The sequence below is a fragment of the Diuraphis noxia genome, unplaced genomic scaffold (genome assembly GCF_037042655.1).
Source record: "Diuraphis noxia isolate RWA-SAM2 unplaced genomic scaffold, SU_Dnox_SAM2 contig0005, whole genome shotgun sequence".
NCBI lineage: Eukaryota > Metazoa > Arthropoda > Insecta > Hemiptera > Aphididae > Diuraphis > Diuraphis noxia.
Window position 1 is genome coordinate 41,569,537 of NW_028301715.1, and position 26,892 is coordinate 41,596,428.

The window sequence follows — 26,892 nt, forward strand, 5'->3', positions numbered from 1 at the left end:
TATTACGAAATATTGCAAAATGTGTTGACATTTTAATTGGACTTTTATTTTGTTCGTAATAATAGTTACATTTTTCTTTCCTCTTTAGTTGGATTTAAAACGTTTAAACGTCAATCTTTTATTCATGTGTATGATTACAACGGTTAGGTTTTATTTCGTTTCGAGCCTCTTTGAAGCTGGACCCAAAGAGCGCATAAAAGTACTATAATAAATTATTATCTCATATTGGATAACACCAAACACCATAATATTTTGATGTCATTACTAGTTTTATTAAAATATATATTTTTTATTAATTCTATCTACATAAATCTATAAAACATTTTGATTATTTACACATTAGGACAATAATGCTAGTACGATATATTATAATAATATTACATTTCAGATTTGGTTGTAAAAAAAAATTAAGATAACATTTAATTTTTTTAATTAAATCGGGCAAAACGAAAGCGATGATGACATTACACGAATATAATTATAATAATAATAACAATAACACGATAACAGCACGACACATTTGCACTTCGTCTTAAAATATCATTAACTATTATTGTATTATTATTATTTTCAAGATTATTATTTATAATTACAAATTATTTTGTTCAATAAATATAGTTTTTGAAATATATAACATAATATTATTGTATAATGTTTGTGTGCAGCGTCAGTGGTATATGTGTTTGACGTCACATCGTTTGATTTTCCGTGCGATTCTCGAACAGAATTCGGGTGAACCCAGTACGTCGCCCAGGAATACGCTTAGCATGTAGTACTTCTTTTTGGCCTGCCCAGTTTCCATGTATCCACTGTGAACAGATAATAGAAGAACGTTGACGTAGCTAATGAAAATTAATGACCGGTCGTATATTGAAATTCTGCAGGTAGAGTAGCATTTAATTATAGCTCAGTATTTCTAATACCATCTTCCGCAATCGGACCAATCAATGGAGAAAGTGATTCCCCTCATTTAGCTTATATTTGTCATATTAAATATACGATAAATAAGCAATGAATAACGGGGTCTGAGAGTAGTGAAAAATGCATATCCCCCTTTATAGCCATAAGATATTTTCAATTTTATTAATTTTATTTTAACCAAAAAATTTAATCATTTATGTATAAAAATTGATTATAAGTATATGCTAGGATGACACAACGCTTCCGCTCAGAATCGTTTTCAGTAGTAATAATTTATTATCAAATTCAAATATAACACATCCGTTATAAACTTACAACAACAATACAACTGCAGAGTGGTACCCACTTGTCTACCTTTTTAATGCTGTAAACTGAATGCATTAAAAACATATTTGTATAGTAAAATATGAATAATAATAAAATATATTTATTATTTGATATTTCAAAAAAATACAGTTTAAATGCACTTAGAAATCGATTAAATTCACTAAAATACTACTTAACATAATATTTAAAAACCAATTATAAAATCAATATTATATAATAGTTTTTTAATTTTTAAGGAAAAATAATATTTTTATACTTATGCCCTTTAAACATAATATTGAAAGTACGCATATATTATCAATATTGATGCATATGTGTATAATGTAATATGCAAACAAGTCCGTCTAGAAATCACTTTTTTTTACAATCGTTAAATCGTTCAATTCATAGGGGTTTTTGACGTATCTAATAATCGACATCACTCACCTGATGATCTTTTCCCAGTCTATCCGGTCCACCCTGGACTTGCCACTGTTGCGATCCTTTTTGGCGAGCGCTGCCGCTTCGGCGTACGCGGAGCACACCTTCTCGTAAACACACACGTCCGGACCCATTTCCTTCAGTATCATCTCCTGGGCCTTGAGCACGTCCAAAGACGACAAGGTTGTGGTGGGCGACATCACACCTTGCAAGTCCCTCTTAGCCTTTCTCCTGTAGGTGCCTGCGACACGTATAACATGACGACGGTACATTAAGTTGACAGATTGGTATTATGAGTATATTATAAAAATTTGTAGAAGTAAAATGTATACAGCAAATATAGATCATGACAATAATAATTATGTAGTCGTAGATCCTTGAGCATAACGGGGCCTGCGTTGTTTCATTTGAATCATTGAAATATTTTATTTTGATTTTAAACAATCGAATATTTGACGTCTGACTTCGAATTTTGTATTATTGCAGATATTGTATTATATATTTTTACAAGCAGATTACTCGTCACACGATGGCAGGTGACTGAATCGAAATGTAAATAATAAGACTCGTTCTTCCTGCTATTTAAACAATTTCAATCATATATGATATACTGACCAGATAAGGAGGATTTTGTAATTAAATTAAAATATATTAAACATGGTTTCTGAAACGTCGATGAAATTTTTAATATCATAATATAACTGTAAGTAATGCGACAATCGTACGTGCATATTCACCCCATTTTATCCTTTAATAGCCGTATAACTGTATTAGAATGCATTTTTATTCATATTCTGATTTTTGGAACTTTTAAGAATATTTCTACTTTGATTCGTTATATATTTTTAAATAAACAATAATTTACTCTAATATTGTAATTACGACAAGACCAAATTGGTTTTCCGAATGCAAAATTGGTAAATAATATACTAATATGTTGGACACATGCACAATTCTTTTTAAAAATTGTTTGATCATTCTCGCGGTGAATAGTGTTTTGACGTACAGATAATATTATATTCACGTGTTGGCCATTTCTTTAACGGTTATAATAGTATTGACAACTATAGTTTCTCTTAATTTGATCACTGAATGTTAATAATCATATAGGACTCAGGTTTATTGGAATTATAAAACGAAAACGAAAACCTTATCGTATTGCAATAATATTATGATTTCAGTATAAAATTTAATCGCGTCGAAATGATAACGCGATATTGAATGAGACTCACTGCTGTATCATGAATTACAATACAACACTACACTTATAATAGTAGGCCCGCCTGGAGACGCCGTGTAATTTTTTTTTACTTTTAAGCGATTTTGTTTTTTTACTAAACACTCCACACTCATTTACGATTTTAGTTTTTTTACGCAACGTCATTGTCATGTGTACACCGAGCACACACGCGTGCGTCACGTCAAATAACGACCGCGTTGTAGTAATAAATGTACCTACGATACGAAATCGTTTGCGTAACTTGTGACGACGACGTGCAGTGCATTCCTATTTTTTTTTTTTATGATTATTATTGTAATAGTTTGTGATCCGAGCACTTGGTCCATTAACAATGTGACTCGTCTTTAGTACTAATATTATTATTACCTATCTAATGATTGGCGGTTAATTGGTACCTACACGACAATATAGCACGGTGGAATGATATTTTAATTTTAATAATACTTGAAGACATTAGAAGACATATTTTCATAACAACCTAGATGTATGTATACTGTATAGTCATTGATCTATGTGTGACTTGGATTATGAAATAATTTTGGGTTCTTAATTGTATAATATTGTCTTATTTAGATACTACTAACAAGTTTCACATACATTTGAACATTCACTTGTTAAAACTTGATTTTAAAAATTTAAAAACGTTACATATATTTTTGCAGTGGCTTAGTTAATAATATTATGATTTAATGCATTTATTGATAAATCAACGGAAAAAGTAATTCGTAGTATCTTAAGTTGAGACTTTAAATTCTGCTATCGATATAGAAAAAAAAAACCATAAATCGTTTGATTTTAATAATATCTAAGGTTAATGGGAAATGTATGAAATATACAGTTTAACGTGAGGTCACATGCTCATCGTCATAAATTATGGATAGGAATTAGTGTTTTTCCCTAATAACTACTGTTTGACGATTTAATTAAATTCAATCTCGTGTATTATTTTATTGTATATTAGGAGAAAAAATCGTTTTCCGTTAGAACTGCGCGCTCGGTTAGGTCGTGTTAGTAGGGCCGTCATCGGTATATTGAACCATACATTATATATAGGTAAGCATAATATTGTGCAGGATTCATTATTGTTCTTGGAGAAAAATATGAATTTATACAGTATTAAAATATAATTGTAATGCATTCCACACCCGAGATTTACGACGATGTTGCGTCGTTTTGTGATTTACTAGCATGTATGTGTTAAAATACAATACACACCTGTTATAGGTGTACGACCTGTAGCGTACGTCTCATTTTCCATAGGAACTATTATATTATACTTTGACCAATGTCGTTTTAAACTCTAACCATTAACTTCATACGATTAGCGTATATTTGTGTAGTGTGTACTGTGTACACAACAGCAACCACAACAACAATTACAACGATCCATACACGGCCATTAACGATTATGTAATACATTCGCGTGTTGGATTAGGTCATCGCGTTGTCGTCGCCGACAGCTTACGGTTCGCAAGCGATCAAACTGATCAGGTTAAAATAAATACTCGGAAATGAAATGGAACTAACTCTACAGTCGCCGGGTTGAGCAAATGTTCCGTGATTATAGTCATAATGAACAAACGTTTATTAAAATTGTCATTCTTTGAGAAAGTTTCATGCAGAAGCTTAAAATCGTATATATATATATTATATATATTATATAGGTACACGGTGCGCATACCAGTGACTATTATATAATGGATCCAAGATAAGCCTCTGTCCCAAGCACAATCCTACGACGAAGGTGACACGAAATTGTCAGCAAAAGATATTATAAGAAAATTGCCATAGTTTGTACCTGTAGCGTTGAAGTCCCCGGACGGACACGGTAACGCATGCGGCGAAAAAATACGTTGCGATAACGAATAATTCCGGTCGGACTATAGCGAATTATTATGTAATTTAGGTAGCTATTTTACATATTATCGTTATTATTAGTATTATAACCAGGCGGTTATATGCGCTATCGAATTACGCATAATATTATATTATGAATTGCGATGTTACGTGTTGCGCGCGCAGCACGAGTGGTCTTCTTTCCGCGTTACGACTTTATCGCAACAGCCTGTCCATAGTATGACGTAGTACGTCCTAATGTAATAATATCGCCACACACGCAATGCAGTAATAATAATAATATACATTGTATAATCGCGCAAAATACCAGTTTAGACTGTCGTCTCGGTTACGCGTGAAAGTGTATGCTGCATGCGGCGATTAGAAAATCGACGGTCGGCGTCAAAATTTTCGTTAAGATTTTCAGCGGCACGCGATTTAAAGGCACAGCAAGCTTAATCGCAATATCGTATAAAGGCGCAATAATAATTTGTGATGGGTAATTTTTGGCGACCTCCGGACGACGAAGAGCTGTGCGCTACGGCGGGATGTACTCACTCGGGTTCAGGGCGTACGCGAGTTTCTTGACGAAATTGGACATCTTGACGGCGATGATGATGACGGGGAAACCGATGAGCTGGACGGGCAACTCGAACGGGCTCTCCTGGGCTCGGACTTCGGCCCGGTTCAAGTCCAGGACGCCGAACATCAGCAACGTTTGGACGGCCAGCAGACCGGCGACGGCGGCGGACGGCACGAGCTGTTTCATGGCGGAGATTCACGGTGCACTAAAGCCTGTGTAAAAACGACGAATAACCCGTGGGAGACCGAGACGGTGTGGCGAGAGTGAAAGTGAACGCGATTGGCGGCGGCCGCCGCTTTTCGGACGAAAAAAAAACGAAAGTGCCCATTATTACCGAGTTTTATATTATACTGCATTGCACTGGTGTACCAGTCGTACCGCGGTAGTGGTCATCGGCGTGTCTCGCAGGTTGTGCAACGGCGTGAACCTTGAAAAAAACCGGATTGCGGTCGCTGCGGCGCCGGAAGTGGAAGTCCCTACCGCCGGGCACTGCAGCAGCGATTTTTGCGGCGCACGTGACGAACTCCACATAACGAGTGTGACCAGTCCTCCGCGTAAGACCGTTTCGAGTCTTCCGGAAGTCGTGTCTAGATCGTAAGTCATACATGGTATGTGCCTGTGGTCTTATGAAATTCGTCCGGGGGTTTGGATCTGCAGCGACGTAATTTTTTGAATTGCATTGTCGTTTGCGCTCAATGAACGAAACAATAAATTTCTAACCGACTTCCATCACTTATGGTCGTGCGATTGCGATAGAAAGCAACAAGCCCGCTTGTTCACAATATTTTCTTTGGTAATGATTTTATTCTAATAATTAAAATCTGATAAATTCGTTAACGGACAGATCGCCGCGCGGGTTAGCATGGTTGGTGAATCAATCCGAGTAACGTCAAATCAGGGTCGCATTCCGGACAGCTGCGGACGTTATTATAAAATAAGTTTTTTTAGATAGATCGCAACCGTGTTATGCCACGAATTCATATGTTGCATGTGCCGATTTTGAAACGACACTTACAATCTTAACGGCTGGTCGATTATATATTATATTTTTTAGCAGAAAATTCAGTGACCAGAAATTCTCACCGACTAGCTGGATTTCGCAATACCACGTATTAAACGCGTTACAACGTTCTATATAATAATATAGTTAATGAGTTATTAAGCTTTATGTACTCGTAGATAGTGAACCTTAATAATAAAGGTTTTACATAAAACATTAATTGCATGCAATATTTATTCAATTATTTTTGATCATTTGAACATATTTAATTGAATACCTATACTATAATTTTTAAATTATTATTGCCCCCAATATATTGTATACAGCTATTAACTATCCATGATAAATTAAGATTATTGCCTAATTCAGAAACATCGCTCGTTTTTTTCGATTTGCATAGGTACGTAATATTTGCATCTCCTGTAAAAAAAAAGTTTGTTTTGATAGACATCATAGCAAGTAACTAACATATAATTATCGAAACCAAATATTCAAAAATATGGTCATCAAGACATATTATTGTAGCTACTCTATATATTGAGTAAAAGTGGAATTGTGAACATATGTTCAGGCTCTGATTTATAAAATAATGGGTACATATAAGTTATCATAAATGTATCTCTTAAAATATTTTTTAATTTTATATGTACAAGAAGTTGGTATTTAGTTTAGGTAATATACAATATATATAAGTATGCGTGTTTGTTATGTATGTACTGTACAACGACTGTAGTTGAGAATTTAGTTTGGGTGGTTTACATATGTTTAACAAAATATGTAAGCCTCATACAGTAACCTACCCAACCAAATATAAAATGTTAGCAGGGAAATAAAAGTTTTGGGAAGATCTATCCCCCTCATTCCTTCTTAATTAGGCCACTGCTGATAAGTATAAAAATATACTTAAATATTCGAAATTTTTTTAATGCAATTTTTTTTTTAAATTAATCTTTCTTTATGAAACTAAAATGTAAAATTATTCTGTCTTTTTCCGAGTGCCTCGTAACAGTCATAAGTTATGACTCATAAAAGTATTTTAGCCCTGCAGGGGACGTTTCCACTCTGCCCTCTTTAGTTTGGCCCCGATGATGCTATAAAATGATAAGTGAGACGCCTATACATTTTAATAAGGAAAACGCATAAATTTTTATAATTTCCTTATTGTTTTTCGTGTAAAACGGTAAGCATAATATAAATAGGTTAGTAGGTACTCTAACCTATATAATAAAATACAATAAAACATAAAAAACAAATTATATTTTAAATAAAACAAACTATATTTTTTGTTTAGTTAAAATATAACTAATCTTGGGCAGTTGGGTGGTTTTCTATATTTTCTGAAGGAGGTTGAAATTGCAGACGTCAAATGAACCTATTACATATTATATATTATATACCTACTGCACAATCATACGAAGATTTGCGTGCGAAAGGTCATTAGAATGTGGAAGCTACAAAACAGTATAAAATATATATTTATAATATTACTACTAAGATATAATCTATGTACTGAAAAAAATCAAAAAAATCATGACGAAACGATGGGTGTTCAGAAGTTATATGTCGACACGGTTTGCGATGCTCTCGCTTCGACTAATAACTGCAGGCGCATCATAATCATTCAGCTTACATACATATTGTTCTTTTGACGGATCGTGAAATCTTGGTTAATATATATCACCGTGAGGTGTCGTCATTGATTGCCCGCCGGTTTTATTCATTAAAAATTCGTTTATTATCATACACGTGCGTTATATAATCAAAAATATACGATAATAATATTATTATTTAATATCATGTCATATTATCAGTTATCACATTTTTACGGGATGCAGGCAATCAGAATCTCACGGCCTTTTGGTTTTTTTTTTTATAAACGTAATCTAAAACATCGTTGTGAATTAAAAAAAAAAATTTTGATCTACTTTATGTTACTTTAAGCTACACACGCAGTTGAAGTCGAGTGTCCCGCGTCTATTGAGTAGGTCATTGGTGTAATTGGATGAGTTGAATTTGAATTCAACGATAAAACATATTGACACTGTTCTGTGCGGAGATGGTCACCACCCATATAGTAAAAAGCATGGTGGGTACCTATATATTATACATATTTATATCCACTCCGAGGGGGAAGGTATTGAGTAGGTGGCTAATCCTCAACCTTCTTCCCGAAAATTTCTGTATACATGACTTTTGTGTTTCACGCCCTGCAGGTGTTACAGATGAATGAATCTTCTCATCTTGGGTGTATTGGTGGGCTGTGCGAACAAATCCGAGTCGGTTGTTTTTTGTATTCACAGAGAAGTCATTGTAGGGGGATGATTGATTTATTGACTAGGTTTAGATCAGTATTTTACGATCGTATCACGCGCAAACACAATTTGTCGAGATACGCGCTCCGTACACGCAATAATCGCGCGCGGCCGTCGTTATGCCAAAAAATTGGGTTACCGCTAACGCATTTTCGCAACACGTCTCGACATCAGTTCGGCACGTGACGTTCTGTGCAGATGCGATACCACCGTGGGTAGTACATACAAGACAGAATGGATATAACAATATTGTACTTACGCCTTTGGAGACTTAAATGCAAGCATAACCCATTCGCCGCTCGATTATAATATATATACAGATACAGGATGGCTCTTTGACTAATTTTAATTAATTATTTTATTATTTTAAATTATTGATATTAATCCATTAATATCAATAATTTCAAAATTTGATAAACAATGTTAAGTATATCAAAAATCAAAATTTTCAAAAATCGATCTGCTGAATAATGCTAAGTCAAATAGTAGGTGTTCATGTTTTGGTGAATCATTCTGTATTGCTGAACACATATGGGTGTGGGAATTCCGATTTGTTACGCAAACGTGTACGTTGTGATTGACGACGATTGAGAATTTGATTTACGATATAAATGTCAAACCTGCACTATCTATATCTATATATATATATATAAATATTCCGGGCACTTAATTTTAGTATTTTAATTGACCAAATGTTTGCAGGCAGTTTTGAAATTATACTATAGACAACAGCTGGTGAAAATACATTCGATATAATTTTAGTATATCATAATGTAGTACTCATAATTATATAATTTGTAGGTGCATTGACCATAATAATTTAAATAATATATCTTTTTGACTGTTTGTATATTGTCTATATAGAGTCTAGACGATGCATTAAAACAAAAACGTCTACTATGCACATATTACAGGAATGCAATTTTTAGACTTTATTTTCTTTTTGATGTTTTGATGATAAGTAAGAGTAGTTATTATTGATTGTTGTGATTTGCTATACATTAATAATAAGATAAAAACTTAATATTATAACATTCTGCGTCATGAATCTGTACATTATTTACAAATTCATATTTTTACTCTTATATTTTATTCTTTTTAATATAACCATAGATATCAAATTATTTTCATTAAGATCATGAATATAATATAACAACAATTATTGGTAATTACTAAATAACTATCTGTAGCCTGTAGGTCAATTATTGTACTAATATAGAAAAAACGTGTTTGAAAAAAAATAAGTAAAATTAAACGAACATAATCAATATCACAATAACTATAACACATCTTTCCAGTGCTTTTATTTTATTTTTCACAGGAAAAGAAGAAGTATTAGAAAAAAAAAGCTAAAATGCATACGGCACGGTGAACGGTTAGCGTAGTTACATTACACCCCTTATGGCCTTACTGCCGTTCTATTTTTTTAAATGATAAAAACAACACGATTGCGCCCCATGATTTATAGCTATCATATTTTTTACAACTATCTCAACGGTAAGTTCGATGATGATGGTTAGCCCACCCTTCATCATGACGTGCCTGCCACAAACTATATACAGTGGAACTTCTCCTTAAACTTCAATAGCTGACGAAATTTCAATGATCGAGAATATCAGGTATTGAGGGGTTTCAGTGTAGTGTTTAGTAGGTGGCATAATACACACAATAATTACCGTTCTATTTAATTATTTTATGTAATATTATTATTTTCCAAGAGCTTTTAATGAAACAAAAAATGTGTTTACATAATAGCTAGGTAAGTTAGATATAACTGGTAAAGTATACCTACTATAATACCGCACGCAGCCGATTGTTATAGTAATTATTGTACACTGCCACACGTTTTTCCGTTAATCGGTGTGACCTATATACAGTCATGCAACAAGTGTCTCATATAAAAACGGTGAGTGCTTAATACATTTTTTTTAAAAAATGTTATGCCTTTAGGGTCACCGCCGAAAACCATTATTTTACTTGTATTGTACACGCAAGTTCAATAGTGTGACGCTTATGTACAGAGTGCTTTAGGTTGTTCTCATAAACTTAGTGAATGAATACCCACGATGTCGGCCACGACTAGAATCGAAATGATATATATCTATTTTTTCATTGTGTGAATGAAATACATTGTGAATACAAGATCGGGGATTTTAAGGATAGTTTTGTTTAGATATCTGGTTCAATGTTAAATTTATTTCAATAATAATTAATACACCATGAGGGTTGCAGTTTCCTCCACCAAACCACCTTTGATATTTAACCACAGATGTAAGAGGACAACAGTTCGATAGTTTTTTGGTGACAAATCAAGCGATCAACAAAAAAAAAAACTAAGATAAATACTTAAATATTGTCGTTTCAATAAAAAACGAATTGGCCCACATTGTGTTTTTTTACTATTGTAATATTCGAGATGTCAAGAAGAATATCAGAACTACCTACTACCTATGTTAATAGGTATTGTATTATTGTTATAAACGTCTCAAAAAATAACGGAAAATTTGCATTTTCGATTTCGGTCGTCGACGAGTGATTATAATTTTCTAAGTTTGCACAGAATTCCCTGAAACGCTCTGTATAAAAATGAGTTTTTTGAAATACATTTTTACCATTAACCTATTATATCTATATAAATATGCACTCGCGTAGTACCGCGTTCTAATTTAATTGTTATTGCGCCGGCGCCGACACGTTTCAATTTCATAAATATATATATATATATATATATATATATATATATATACATTTTATAACATTTACATGTTTATATAGAGTGTAAATTATACGCCGCTATCGTTCTCCGGGAAAAACAAAAACTCGACGAGACGGAGCTATAATTTTCCGGGGGGAAAACACAGTCGAAAAAAATATGTAAAACGCGTTCGACGATAATCGATTGGAAACGGTGCAAATACGCAAATAATATAACATTTATTATTACCATAGATTTAGCGTACGTTTTCCCCGGGGCGCGCTTGTTAAATGTTTCGACTATCGCACACGATTTGCGATCAGCGTGTATAATGTAGGTACCTTACTCGATGGTAACATATCATTATCATTATTATTCATCGTCAGATACTCTCGACGAGTGGTGTTTCGCGTGCGCAGTTTGTCGGCGATCGTCGTCGTCGCCGAGTCGTTGTCCGTAAACCAAGTAAGTATTCATATTCGTTATTACAAATAATCGTAATAAAAATTCGTGCGAGTTTATGCGATAATAAATTTTAATTAGCCACTAAATCAATTCAGTCGCCGTTGTGTTCGTGCTTGTCATATTGTTATTATTATTGTACTCGGTTGTTTTCTCGTCGGCCCGCGTATAATAATAATATTATGATGTCATTTTAATTGTTGTGAAAGTTCACTCTGCGCGAAATCCGCCACCGCCACCGTGTGTCGATCGCGGGTTACCGGCATCGCGTGCAGGCGGTGTTCGGGTGGGCGAAGTCGGAGCGTAGGCGTGCGCTTTTTACAATTTTTTTCGCGGCACCGGACCGACCGCCGTCGCCACCGTCGACCACACCAGTTTTGGCACTCTTCGCTGTCCGACCATCGGAATATTTATCGTAAAAGATTTCTGCGAACGTCTGCTACAATAATCGTTTCAAACCGCCAAAATATCCTGAAAAAAACTACAGGATCTTCAGCGATGGTGGTCTCGAGGTGTGTCGTCACCCTGATGTGGTGTTGCTGCGGGTTCGCGGTGGTTTTGTCGAATGGCAAAAACACCACCAGAGGAGTGGACGAGTTCTTGACGTGAGTATTATACGATAATAATTGACAGCGATTATTACTATTGAAATTATTAAATAATAATGTGTACTATATCATTCAAATTTTATCAACATCGTATGAAAAAAAAAAACTATTCATTTGATTGATCAAGAAAAAAATGATTCATTACCTAGTGTACCTAAGTGAGATCAGAATCTGTTTTTAGCATTAAATTATGTTTTATGGTTCCTATTTTTGATTACCTATTTGTGAATATCTGGGTTAATTTTCAGAATTCGAAATACGATTTGTTCTCCGAATAGTCCGAATCTAAGTTTAGTGTTCATATAGGATACACATTTTATTTTAAAAACTTATTAGGTACATCGAATAATTCATAATAATATAATATGATGATATCCAGTGTAGGGCATCTATACCTATTTAACCACTATCAGTGATTATGCGGTTTAATAAATCGATTTATTTTGACCATGATTGCAATAGCTGTTATAACTTATACTCGCGATTGTCTGTTTCTTTTGATTTTGAGAGTAAATCGATTCTACCATAAACGTCTTTTTTTTTTTAAATACCTAATAATTGTTTCAACATTTTTTATGCACTCTATATTGATAATATTTTTAAATTACAAAAACTGCTAAGAATGCTTTGTGAGTTTGCTACTAAAGCCTTTAAATTACATTTTTCGATAAGATTTGATAACTCATTATATTATATTATTACTAATATTTCCATTTCTCAAAGGACTTCAGCTAGTTTAATAATAAATTTATAATCATTATGCGTGTCTGTACACCTATGCATTATGATTGGATTATTGTCTTACGTTTACTGTGGCAGGTCCTTGACGAAAATGATTGAAACCGTTTTAAGTACTGACGCCAGATATTCGGGACTTTTCGGGGATGGATCTCAGTTGATTTCGGGTCGGCCCAACCGCCCACCCACCGCTGATTATTTCGAAATCGGCAGACCACCCTTTCCGGATCAACCACTTGGTGGCAGGCCATACCCTCCACCTTATCCTGGAAACGGTGGTGGGCCGTACCCTCCATCGTACCCTGGAAATGGTGGACCGTACCCTCCACCGTACCCTGGAAACGGTGGACCGTACCCACCGCCATTCCGCCCCAATGGGCTCCGTCCCGGTGGCGGCTACCTGCAGCAGAACTCCGTCGTTCAGGCGCTGAGTTCCATATCACAACACGACGACCTGAGATGCGTTCCCAGGCTGCTGTGCGAAGTGTCCTCTGGAACCAGACCAGGTTATAACCAGCAATTTGGTTACTACCAACAGCAACAACAACAACAGCAGTCTTCTATACCGTTCCTCACCAAAGACGCTCTGATCACGTGAGTACAGAACACACAAACACAAACACACACACACACACGGCTTAAATAATATTATACCTACACACTTTGTATATATATATATTTATTGATATGTACGGATAGATGTATGGTGTACTTTGAGTTATTATTTATAGTCACTTGCGCTTGTCGCGGTGTCGTTATTATATCAAATATAATATATCATCTTTTCGCGTACCCGATAATTGCGTATAATATAAATATAATATATCATAGTGCGTTTTAGTCGTATATCAGTCGTCGACTCACTCGTTTTTTTCGTGGATTAATCTATGCGGTCTGTGATCGGTGGCCCGTCCAGATAAGAAATGAAAAAGTGTCTTTGACACTCGGAGACGTGCTTTTTACGCCTTTCCGCGGGTACACAGATTGGAATTGGCGGGCGTGGGTATGCGTAACGTAAACATTTCGCTTCGCGGGGCTTAAATCGAAATTAACTTGTTTTTTTCTTCAACTCACCCACAATCCGCCGAACGCTTATTTATTGCGACGTGATTTACTGCCGGGTAACGGAAAAAAACGCGTTCCACCGCCGCCAATAGGCTTGTGCATCATAAACATTTTTTTGCCGACAGATTAACGACGTATCCGCCGCCTCCTCGATATGATTCCCCTCGGGAAACCCTTTCACCGCGCAGATCACTTCTGGAAAATACATTATTATACTAAATGCATATATAGTCGACTCTGGTGGACGGCGACAAGCGGAGGCTACCGAAATCGTGGTAGTGCGCAATGATATTATACCTGTATATATATATATATATATGATGCGTTCGGTAAACGATGTGTTATTGCTTTGATAACAGCGCGTTCACGTAAAGTTCAAACGTCGTGATTATGTCATATTTGTATACACACCGGAACTTAAGTTTCCGGTAACGTGCGCACGGGTAGGTAATCGCTACATGGACCGATAGGTATCAGCTTGGCGAACAGCAGTCGTCATAATCACATCACATTAGACGTATAATAATAATAATATAATGTAATATGTAATTTATTATTATGGTCGAGAAAATGACAGAGATCCCACCAAGACCTTTGGAGGTCATGAGCTTTAAGTTTACTGTGACATTTTTCATTGAAACGTTTGACGAGTCTGCTTATAAACTTATATTTTATATTAAGCGCAAACATACGCTATAAATCCCGATCATTTGAACGGTTTATAAAATGTGATGAGCTATTTAAAAGGTATTTATTCTTCACTATTTAGTTATTAATAACGTCTACGTTTTAGAGGTAATTTAATTATGTACATCAAACGGTGATAATTGGTCTTTATCGAGGAACAATAAAGTAAATCTCGAGGTTGACATAATGAGTAGATGAGTAGATTTTTATGTATATAGTTAAGAGGATGTATTGGCGCATGATGTGTTGACTCCGTCTTTGAGTTCTTTAGATCCAATTTTTTGTTGCTAGCTTATATATTAGAGTTAATCAATTAATTACAAAACTCAAAAGTTGGAAAATTATCAGTTGTCGACAAGGCATAGAATTTTTTCGATATTTTAATTTTTACTCGAGATAATAATGAGCTTTTTTAATTTTTGATATTTCACATACTCATTTCTCGTTTAAAAATTAAAATATCAAAATAAAAGACTGATCCTTAAGCGTCGAAAATGTTTTTACCTTTAAGTTTGAAAAGAGGCTAATCCACTCTAATAATTGAGTTAACAATATAAAATTTACAGTTCTGCTGAACTCAAATTCGATATGTCTTAAAATAAAAGTCATATCACTGCAGTCTTCGGTTTTGGCAAAAATTAATTAAAGACTCGCGATCAGTCGCGAATTAACTTTTCGGCATTACCTAACTGTATTCATCTGTACGATACGTCTGGTAGATGGTTAGGTATTTATGGCACGCTTATCTATATGTAAGAACTCCCGATGATTGGGGTTACAGTCGTTTGCCCTGCTGTGGCGTTCGGTCGTCAGTCTTAGGACATGTAATATAATTAATTGTTATTACTAGTATTATGATACACGCGTGAATAAACCATTATGTTTTTGTTATTATTATTTTTATGTACTATCGTTACACACACTGCTCTATTGTCGAGCACAACGATTGTGCAGCGTGACAAAATAATAATATTTGTAATTATTGCGTTACGCCTTACATCGTTTTGTAAACACCAAAAGTGAGTCTACAATGATATAATAATAACAACAACAACAACAAAGCGTTGATAAAATAATATATTAAAATATTTTATACTATATTATATTGTATCGAAAGTTTTCATCTCCCGAGGCCGCCATCGTATTTACCAGTCCTACGCGCACCAAAAAATTACTAAATGAATCCGTCCCGGTGAAATGAGCTGCGTGGGCCGCTCGCAAAAACGACCGATGTCGATATTAAGCGCTTGTTATAATGCATATTATTGTACAATTATTACTATTAGATTACATAGGCGAGAGTCACCGAACTCGATCGGATTTGCATATAATATGTGTTAAATATGGCGAATCGCGTTTCCCGCCCACCACCATCACATCGTCAGTAATACATTTTTCGTCTTTCGCTAGGTGACTTTTACCCGATGCATATATTACTGCAATATAGATATACGACAGTATCGTAATAAACACATTGTAGGTACCCCACACAAACACACACACACAAGTTGTCGATGATTATTTTCGTTTAGACTTTCCAAACACTCATACATGGATATATCACGCATCATCCCACCGATAATTGAAATCGATCTTATACACCTAAAAATCGCGACAAACCACGTCACGACATCTAGGTGATTTTGTTTATTTTTTATATGTTTTATGTATAGGTAAGGTATAATAGTCATTTTTGTTTGAGGTACTACGTCGAAATTTCAATACTTAATTGAATTATGTAGTGGTGAGATGTGTAACGTCCCTGCAAAATATTCTTAACATATCTCAACGAGAACTCAAAATAATTTAAATATGTAGTTTTCAACAGTTAAATGGCATAAATTCAAATTTTTTTTACCTGAAATTGAATTTTATATCATTCAAATAGTTAAATAAAATGATTAACATTGGGTGATAAATGCCTGTTAGTTATAGTAAAGCATAAGTTAAGTTTTTGATATTTGATATTTGCTAGAGTATAATAGTTATGACTTATGATTGAATAAAAACAAAAATTATTAAGAACTTACTGATTATGGTTTTCACAAATTGAACTAATTCTAATTTTAATTGCTCGCAGGTTTCTGATATTGAGGTTTAAAAGATTTTTACAAAAGTTCGATTAAATGTGATCCAATGTAGTATATTTCCAACAGTATTATTATTCTTAAATATCAAGAACTAGACCTAGGTACTTGCTCTAATTTTTTAAATTTGTACTTATCCTTTTTACTTTTTAAACGCATAGAAAATTAAATACCAGTATTATATAGTTAAAATTAGTGGTAAAACAATGGCTACCTATTTTAAATTGATATGCTATAAAGATAGATTTGTAAAAATCACGCAGAGCACGTTTTCAAATATGAATAATCCGTGCTTGAACAATTTGCTCAAAAATTAAAAACTGGCAACTATAATAATTATTTTACATATTTAAATATTTTGGTACTAATAGTTTTTACACGCTTAAAATATACATAGAGCAGAAAGTTTGTTTACCGCAAACGTTTTCGATAGGTAACCTGCAAGAGGAAAGTAATCAAAAAATACAACTAAAAATCAGAGTTATTCATAATCTTTACTATAGAGCATATATTTATGTATTCCAATTGTAAATAAAATATACTCGGGTGCTATCGAATGGCACGAACGCGCTAAAAAGATAAAATCTTACGATTATATGATTATATGATTATATAATCTTACGTTCTATGGTATTACTACTATTTATATTATTGATGATTAATCGACCACATGAATTATACGTATGCGGCTATATATATGTGTTGTATCGTTATATATAAGTAATGCAGGATTTATGCTATCTATGCTATAAAAATATTAAATTATTATATTATCATTTCATATGTCGCGTCGCTTTCAGGTTGCTGACCGTGTTGAACTTTGTGGACGACTCGCCTCTGCTCATGTTCGGCCGGGCCGCATTGTTGGGTTACAACGCCCGAGGGGATCCCAAGTATTGTACGACCGCGTATCCGACCTGTCCCAGAGATCCCGACCAGCTGATCAACTACCTGAACAACCACAACGGCGGTTTCTTCCGGTTCTTCAACCAACAACTACCGCAGTACGCTCCGCAGTACGTCAACCACCAGCAGCCTCCGTATCCACAACAACCTCCATATCTGCAAAGACCTCCGTACTCGCAACCACCTCCGTATCTGCAACGGCCTCCGTACACGGATCAGCAACTGCAGAACTACGCTCCCCTGTACCCGAGACCGCATCAGAACTTTGGTTACGGATACAAGTCCCGAGTCGACGACCTGCGACAGAGCCCGAGAATACTCAGCGGGTCACCAAGCCAGTACTACGACGTGCCTTCGGTGAACGACTTGCAACTGGACGGTCCCAGGCCGGCGCCGATGAAGTTTCCGTCGGCGATCGATCACGGCGGCGCCTCGAATTGCTGCGTCTCGCAGTTCGCTTTCCCGTCCGACCAAAATGGCAGCGGCGGTGTGGGGGGTGGAAACCGGCAAGCGAAAAGGGTGAAAATGATTTTCCCCGACAGAACCGGCACAGGTGGGCTCAGGGCCGACTTGGACAAGTACGGCAACTATAAAGGCGTTTACTATGCCGACGGTGCGATCAAGTTCGTCGACGACCCCTCAACGACTGGTGGTCGTCCGTCGACCATCAGACTTCCACAGCGGCAGCCGATCGAAGACTTCGACGTGATCGGCAACCGGTTGCCCTACCAGAGGCGGAAAAAGTTACAGTTTCCCAGAACTTCGGAGTGATGCGACGATAAAAGCGGTACAATATTGGGGCGTATGCATGTGCGGGTAACGGGGTAAGGTGCGATTAAGTTCGTACCCACTCGTTCCCAAAAGTGCAGTGTTAACCTCCATTTAATATTTATATATATATATATAAAAAAACAATTATTTATTTAAGTGCGTTAATTTATGTATTCGTACAATTTTTTAAGGACAATAAATTATTATCATACAGTTAATATAACACGAAAATAGGATAAGGCGCGTAAAAAATTCGGTAGTGGATTTCAGACCCATAATATAGGTAGGTAATGTGTCGTAGTTTAATGAATGTGCTCGTTCGTCAAAATTTTTTAACACACAAGCGATTTGTGATTGTAAATAATATTGTTATCGTATTACGCGCGGCAACTCATTACACTTACCCATCATATGTTTCTTTTCGGATAAAGCATAATACTCCCCGTACACACACACGTCTCGTCTGTTATGATAATTTATTTGTATCAGTGTTAATAGCCAATGTTTTGTATCCATGTTATCATCGACCCTCTCGATATTATTGTGTTACCACTCGCCGCGTATGATCTACGACAATGTTTGTTGCTCATTTTTTTACCATTATTATTTGCATCATACCATGTATTTGTGATACGTATAAAAACTTTAACTTAAATTAAACTATTTATACTGCATATATAATAATAATACCTGTGTAGGTACTTATGGACAACTTTTGTATTTTTTTTTTTGTTTATACATTATTAAGTTAATTTTATAAATACATTTTGTATATAATTTAGGTAACTGCAGATATACTGCCTATACATTGTGTAAAATATAAAATCATATTTATACAGGCTTTAGATTGAGGTAACTTATAAATACCTTATACGATGCACATATAATAATAATATTATTAATAATAATAATAATAATTGTAATGTTTTAATAATAATACATATATATTATTATCGGTTGTAATTATTTATATAGATGTATAAAAAAGAAAAAAACATAAAGTTATTGATTTCTTTTACGCAACTGGTCAGTGATGGTCACCGTAATAACATAAAAATACTTCATCTCATGACAACTTTACTAAGATGATGGCGTGGACATATTATATCTTGTGTCACAAGACATGTTCGCGAAGGTAGACGTAAAAAAAGTCACTTAATTTCGTACATTTTGACCAACTGCAAGTGACGTTAATGTTAAAACAATAAGTCGTACACTACAATCATCAGCAGGTCTGCCTACATTTTGAAAAGTGGTTATAGGTACACCGCGATTTTATTACAATTATTATATTATTATTACGATGCATATAGGTTTAAGGACTAGACTGTGGTCGCTGCGTTGGCGTCACACACGTAGGTATAGTTATTATTTTACAAGATCTTCACTTTCTTCATCATTTGCATCACTTGTAATCCGGGAAACGGACATCCGGGATAGAAGTTGTGACATCCCGTGTTGTCGATACCGTTGATGAGTTGGCCCATGTGCGCAGCGAAATGATATTTAGACGTCACTTCGGCCGTCGTGGAAATAGTTGTTTCTCTGTAAATACAAATCGTTTTAATAAAATAATATGTATTTGATGTGGTTTATAATTATAAAGGTCAAACAAAAATCGACGCGTAATAAAACATTTTTAGTTATTTGCTAAACGCAATATCAATATTTTTTATACTTTCATATTTTCAGTTTTGTCGTATTGACGCGGACTGTTGAACCACGCTAGCTTTTCCTAAATCATATCGTTTGTATTTCACTTTGGTTTAAAAAAGGGTAACGTTCAAATCACAATCAAACTAATCAGTGACGTTATTAAATGCGACGTTACTGATTTGTAAATAAGCTAAAATTAAAAATAATAGGTAAGTACTTATCTTTTTGAAAATGTAATTATAATATAATATTATGTATTTTATTAACAATATATATATATATATATATTGTTGGAGCTATTTATTAATTATGAAAAATAACGCATTTTTATACATATTATAGTTTATTAATTTTTGTAAAATTAACAGCCGTATGCAGTTTAGCAGTTATGGATATTATAATAATATAAACAATAATCTTTTGATATTTTGAAAATACAAATTATTATTCTGACCATCAATTAATATTCGTTAACATATTTGTGTAATAATATTATAGAATTAAATACATACTAAATAATGATCGGTATGAATGAAATTCGATTATTACCTTTTGCTGTGCCGAGTGCAATTCGACCTTAGTCGTATCAAAAATGTTGCTTTTGACGTTAATATAGAAAAAGATCGATCCGTCATGAGAAAGTATTATGTTGTTAGAATCTTAAGTATATAGGTCAAGTTTTAGATGTGATGTTCAAATTACGGACAACGCCTAGCTTGTGCGACGAGAATTCGAGGCGAACGCGTCAGTAATTGCACAAACCGTGTACGATAATAACAACAACAATACGAACCAGAGGAGAATCAAGGCTAGAATCGCAATTTTCGTATTTTTTCATATTAATATTATCGACGATGAAAATCTTTATCACACGAATTGCTGCGTAATAAATATAATATATGAAAAAAAAACCGATAAAAAAGTCAAATCACTCGAAATCGTCGGCGTTCATGAAAGAAAGATTATAATAATAATACGAAATGCGAATTTAAAAACTTGATTTTATTTGTCTCGATGAGGGAAAAATATAATAATAATATGTAATATTATATATATATATATAAACGTGACGTTTAATTTTGCCGAGAAAATTACGATTCCAATCTCCCTCTCTCTCTTTCTCTTGCTGTATGTGTACGCGGTGCTCCTTTCTTCGCTGTCAAATCCCCAAAGGATTCCCCGGCCCGGTCCACACCGTTGCGAGGGTTTCCCGCTCCGCCACGGATGAAAAATAATAATAATAATAGTAATAATAATAATCTTTTGAATATTCACAAAAGGAGGAAGCGGGCGAACGCCGTGGTTCCCGTCGGCAACGACGATTTTCCTCGGATTATTATTATTGGCCCGTTGGAGATCGGTGCGCGCGATCAGTGACACGAGTTATTATTAGTTTTTTCCCCGTGGCGCCAAACTCCTAGTAAGAAAAAAAAACATTTTTAAGTCCAAATCAGAAGTTTCGGGGATCGAGCGAGGGGAATCCCGTGTAAATCATGTCGACGACAGGGAACAAAAAAAAAAAAAATAAGTAATATTATTAACGGGTGGATATTCCGCAAAATCGGTTGTGTGTTATTTTATTATTAATAACGGACTGAGCTCAACCGTACAACCGTACAGAATAATAATAAAAAAAATTATATAATAATTAACAAGTATGTTGATATAATAGTATTGTGATTGTGTATTAAACAGTATGTTGGTTAGAACTTTAGAAGATATAATAGCTATACACAGTAAACCGTGGTCAATATTGAATGATAGTGGCAATCAATCGCAACAAGTATGGATTGAGGTAGCGAGTTAAACGCACGGGAACTCAGAAGTTAACTTGGGATACATAATTTTATTATATTTTCTCGACGCTGAAAATTGATTCCAAAGTCGATTTCGTAAAATTCCCGATAAAAAGCGTAAACCGTTTTATAGTTGATCATCACATTAATAATATGTATCTGGTACTATTGTTGTTGTTGTTGTTGTTATCATTGCAAACTTCTTTTTAATATGAAATTTTTCTATTATTGGACAGGATATCTGTAATTTATGCATTGAATAGATGGATACGCTTTGATTGCCTTGAGCAAACAATTACTGTCTATATCCAATGATTTCGTCACTGGTTGTCTCGAAATGACTGTTGAGGATGTTCATTGATGTTACCTATGACCTTTAATTCGTCGATAAAACGGATTCACGATGTATAATATGTTGGTGCTCGTTGGGGTAATTAAACACAAATGTTGTTCAAATTTTGATTTTTGGATCCTTATATAGGTATTTGAGAACCATATTTTACAGCATTTTATAGGATTGTCCTTGTGCGGTATACAAAAAAATTTGTTTTCATTTCATACTTCATTTTTGTATCGTGAGTTACTTGGCAGATGATTTTATATTTTTTGAAAACTGAATTGAAATTAGACTGAACAAGAGGTTTTTGAGTCAAAAAATGTTTGTACTTATCTGTATAAAGGATTAAAGTCCTTAATAGTATTAAATATTCAATATGATGTAGATGTATTATATTTATTATCATCTATCGTTCTAATTAGTTATATTCTAACAATTTTTTTACAAATTTTTACAAATTATAAAAATGTTTATTTATGGCCTATAGATATTAGTATATAAATGTCTATATTTTTCAAATCATCATAGCTTCCATATTTCAATCTTATCATTAGAAAACAGAGGGAAACAACACAAAATGTTCTCGTAAACGTTTCAAGAAAATGAAAAACAGATCGTTTGATGAAAAAAAACAACTTAAAATAAAATGGGTGGTTCTTGTGTGTGAAAAAATAAATATATGTTGTTACAGAACGTATTTCTTAAATGTTATAAAAACAAGGTCCTCGAATAGGTATGTATATTTACATATTGTGTGTTATTAAAAAAAAAAAAATAAAGAGAATAAAATATGAACAAAATACGTTACGAAGAGGATGAACGATGCTTAGTATAAATCACGCTGTACCTAAATAACCAGGATACCCGGTGAAACGTTTACTCCATAGGAGTGTCAATAGTAAATAATATTCTATTAAATTGTTGATTTGAATATTACGACATATTTTAAATAATTATTATATTAAATTCTCTTGCCGGCAACCAGGTGAATGTTTATTAACACGCAGAGTAAGTACAGAGCTCTTATCTCATCTATTATCGTCTCTCGTGGTGATGATATCATTCGATCGATAGCCGTTCGACTACACAATAATATCATCATCGTCGATCCTCATGTTATTTTTCGAAGCGTTTTAAAGTGCGTATATATTTTATCATACGAGAGACACGTTTTAACGCGTATTCTCTCGTCACGCTGCGTACACAAAAATATTAACATAATAAAAAAATAAATACTTTTTAACGTCGTCGTCATCGGGAGAGGTGCCACTGTACTTAATATATTATATATACTTATATTATCAAGTTATGCACTCGAAATTTACATATACGAGAAAATGCGCAGCAAATCATTATTCTCATATACGAATGCGAACAATTATTGTTGTTGTTGTGTTGTTATAAATATCATGATATACATAATATAATATATACGACGTGCGTATATATTGTGTGCTTTTCCGCGAGAGATTTATCACTTAATTTTTTTCACCATATTATTCCTCCCCGAGTCATAAATAACGACACTCGCATATACATGTAGTGCAGTTCTCGGTGAAGCGATTTATGATTGCTCCGATCGTCTAGCAGTGTTATTTTATTTTCTAACAATTTCCGGTACACGGTTTCCCTCGGCGAAATCCGTTTTCCGCAGAGTGCGCCCGTGACACGTCATCCGGACCGTGTCTTTTTCCATATTGGTTTTGTTCGCGACGAGCAATGAGCATAACACTTAAGCATCGTTTGAAACTCGTGTGAAAAAGAATTCAAACCATCAGTGGATAATATAATTATTGTATTATGTCATTGTCAATATGATCGCAGATACCTAAGATACTACGTGAAGTCGTCATACGTACAATATCCTATAGGTATTATGCTCGTTCTATCCGAAAACCTTCCAACGAATAACTTCTACTCGGACGTGTAGCGCATTTGTTGGAAACAAAATTAAAAAGCTATCTATTATATATAATATGAAATATTAAATCTTTAATTTTTTTTGGGCACCGAGCATAGTTACATACTTCCGACGCACTACATACAATATTGAAACAAAATCTTGAATAAATTGCACAATAACATAAATACAACCTGCTGTGCCGTTGGACTTAGTTGGAAAGTATTACGCAACGAAATAATATTACCACCGACTGCGATTTGCAATGTTTAACGGTTGAAAAATATCCATTTTGTTGCTTGCAGAGTATTATACTGTGCCTATCCTATACATTATTAGCGTGCAGTCGATGTCACCGTTTTTTATTAAGTGTCGCTTACCTATATAAACATACCACTACCGACTCGAGTTAAAGTGAAATCGAAAGTATATTATAAACAATTTCGATATTATTATCGTCATTGCAGACGATTTACCTACTGCAGTGTACTATACAATTATATACGCTGCAGCAGGTGATTTCAACGTTGTAAACTAATGAAAACCTCTTATTGTCATCGAGCACGAGGCCCGTATAATACCGTGGTATATCGTCGTTTAGCAGGCAGGTTACGTGGTATATAGTAAATAATAATAATACCTAATGAGCGACAACAGGTATCTCTCGGATTCGGTGAGCGAGTCCCGATTCGTAGACGCAGTCAGTTCGCAAATGAGTTTCGGCAAACACGATTCCTTGATGGTGTTGACCAGTTTCATTCGAGCCGAATACGATTTGGCTGTGAATAAAATTAAAAACAAACAACATTATAATTAGGTCCGATTATTACACCGCGTTGTAAAATAGACACACACGCACGCACAAACATCGTAAAAACCGGTGCACACGAATGAAAGTAAAACCAACCGGTATTTTCATTTTTTAGTACAACGATAAAAAAAAAAAAAAAAACGCGCGCCGTTATACCCACAAGATATTATTATGTATAATATGTCGTGTGTGCAGTGTGCAGTAATATATTATATCAATCTACTATGTATATACATAAAGTGTGGTATAACGGGCTTTATAATATCGCGTAATAATATATACTATATTAATGAAACACTATATATATTATATATTATATTGCATAATCGGGTGGGAAGATTTGGTTGGAAATACGAAATATCTTCTGTTTAGTCTCCCGATGTGAATTAAAATACGCGAAAATACTAATTGACAATTTAATTGAAATTGGACGTTTTTATATTATTTTGTACGTGTTGCGAATCCCGAAACGTGTGCCTTTAAAGCGTTGGTCGGGGGGGGGGGGGCGTGTTGAGAACTAACACGGCCTACGGAATTGAGGAAAGAATTCGTCCTGCTAAAGAGATTACGAAAATATATTATGTACGGAAGGAGAAGAAAAAGATTAGAACCACTGTAACCCACGGAAGCGTTTCTTCCAAGGCCTATAGTATGTAAGTACCAATGATAATAGGTAATATATCCACGACGTATATACTCGTAAAAGTCGAACGAGGACGTCTATCCAAGTACTACAGAGTACAGACCGAAACACCGCACGGTAGTGACCTTGAAGTGTTACCCGCGTGTCATAGTCGTCTTTTTGTTTTGTATTTTGTATTTTTTTTTTTACTTCGACCCATAGCTCACCGAACGCTTCCATGTCGGGATCTTCGTCGGTACCCTCGCCTTGGTCGTTCGCCATCCGTTCACTGTCGCCGATGTCATCGGGTGGGCCCGCCGACGCCGATGGTTTAGCTGACGACCAAGCCATTCCTTGGCCCGTCGACTTTTCAGCAGACCGCTGCTGGTTCCGCTGCTGAGGATGATAATGGCTGTTGTGCTGTTTCCCGCCGTATCCGGCTTCCTCGAACATGTGCTTGACCATGCCGGCTAAGTCACCGGTCAACAGGAAGAACAACACTATGAGCACGGCGAACCGTGCCAGTCCCGAGTCCATGGCGGCCTAATGTCCGTGCTGGTATGACGTGTTTCACTAGGTATGTAATATTTTACGTGTATAATGTAATGTCAGTGTCGGCGTTTACGGTGGGCGGCAAGACCCGAGCGCATGGCGAGGCTCAATGCTGATGCAGTTCGACGGCAGTCTTGGGAATCAAAGTGAAATCGAAAGCGAAATGAAACCGAAATCGGAAGAATGTGTAATTATGATATTGTTAGTTTATACGGACGCGAACGAGACTGCGGTGAGCCGGTGCGCGTCGGATATTGCGTTCGGTAACGTCGTTGCCGGCGTCGGAACGACCGGCGACCGGCGTCCTTCGGATCCCCTCCACCGCCACCCGAACCTCTCACCCATCCGGCCCAGGCGTTTGGCCTACATATTATTATTATTATTACTATTATGTTGTTATAGCGAGTTGAGTTTGCGACTCCCCTCTCCCGACCGCCCCCACACCGTCGCCCGAGGAAGTGCTGACTATAGTTGGAACAAGTGAAAGTGTAGAGTTTGAAAAAAAAAAAAACATTACAAAGACCAAAATCACAGCTGCGTCGTGTCGGTTCTTACCGCAT

General features: G+C 35.1%; 3 protein-coding genes across 3 annotated transcripts; 1 reads left to right on the plus strand and 2 right to left on the minus strand.

Moving 5' to 3' along the window:
- Positions 1-70: 70 nt before the first annotated feature.
- Positions 71-5,572, minus strand: LOC107173443 (uncharacterized). Its single transcript, XM_089229215.1, has 3 exons — positions 5,303-5,572; positions 1,675-1,909; positions 71-809 (listed from the first exon to the last, which is right to left on the minus strand). Exons 1-3 carry the CDS (start codon positions 5,511-5,513, stop codon positions 668-670), a joined length of 588 nt encoding a protein of 195 aa, XP_089085341.1. The 5' UTR covers positions 5,514-5,572; the 3' UTR covers positions 71-667.
- Positions 5,573-12,156: 6,584 nt separating this feature from the next.
- On the plus strand, positions 12,157-19,370 carry LOC107173466 (uncharacterized). Its single transcript, XM_015524018.2, has 3 exons — positions 12,157-12,401; positions 13,224-13,736; positions 17,782-19,370. The coding sequence occupies exons 1-3, from the start codon at positions 12,295-12,297 to the stop codon at positions 18,656-18,658; spliced, it is 1,497 nt and encodes a 498-aa protein (XP_015379504.1). The 5' UTR covers positions 12,157-12,294; the 3' UTR covers positions 18,659-19,370.
- Positions 19,357-26,596, minus strand: geko (olfaction protein geko). The gene is made up of 3 exons (XM_015524019.2): positions 26,008-26,596; positions 24,988-25,126; positions 19,357-20,203 (listed from the first exon to the last, which is right to left on the minus strand). Exons 1-3 carry the CDS (start codon positions 26,315-26,317, stop codon positions 20,032-20,034), a joined length of 621 nt encoding a protein of 206 aa, XP_015379505.1. The 5' UTR covers positions 26,318-26,596; the 3' UTR covers positions 19,357-20,031.
- Positions 26,597-26,892: the final 296 nt, after the last annotated feature.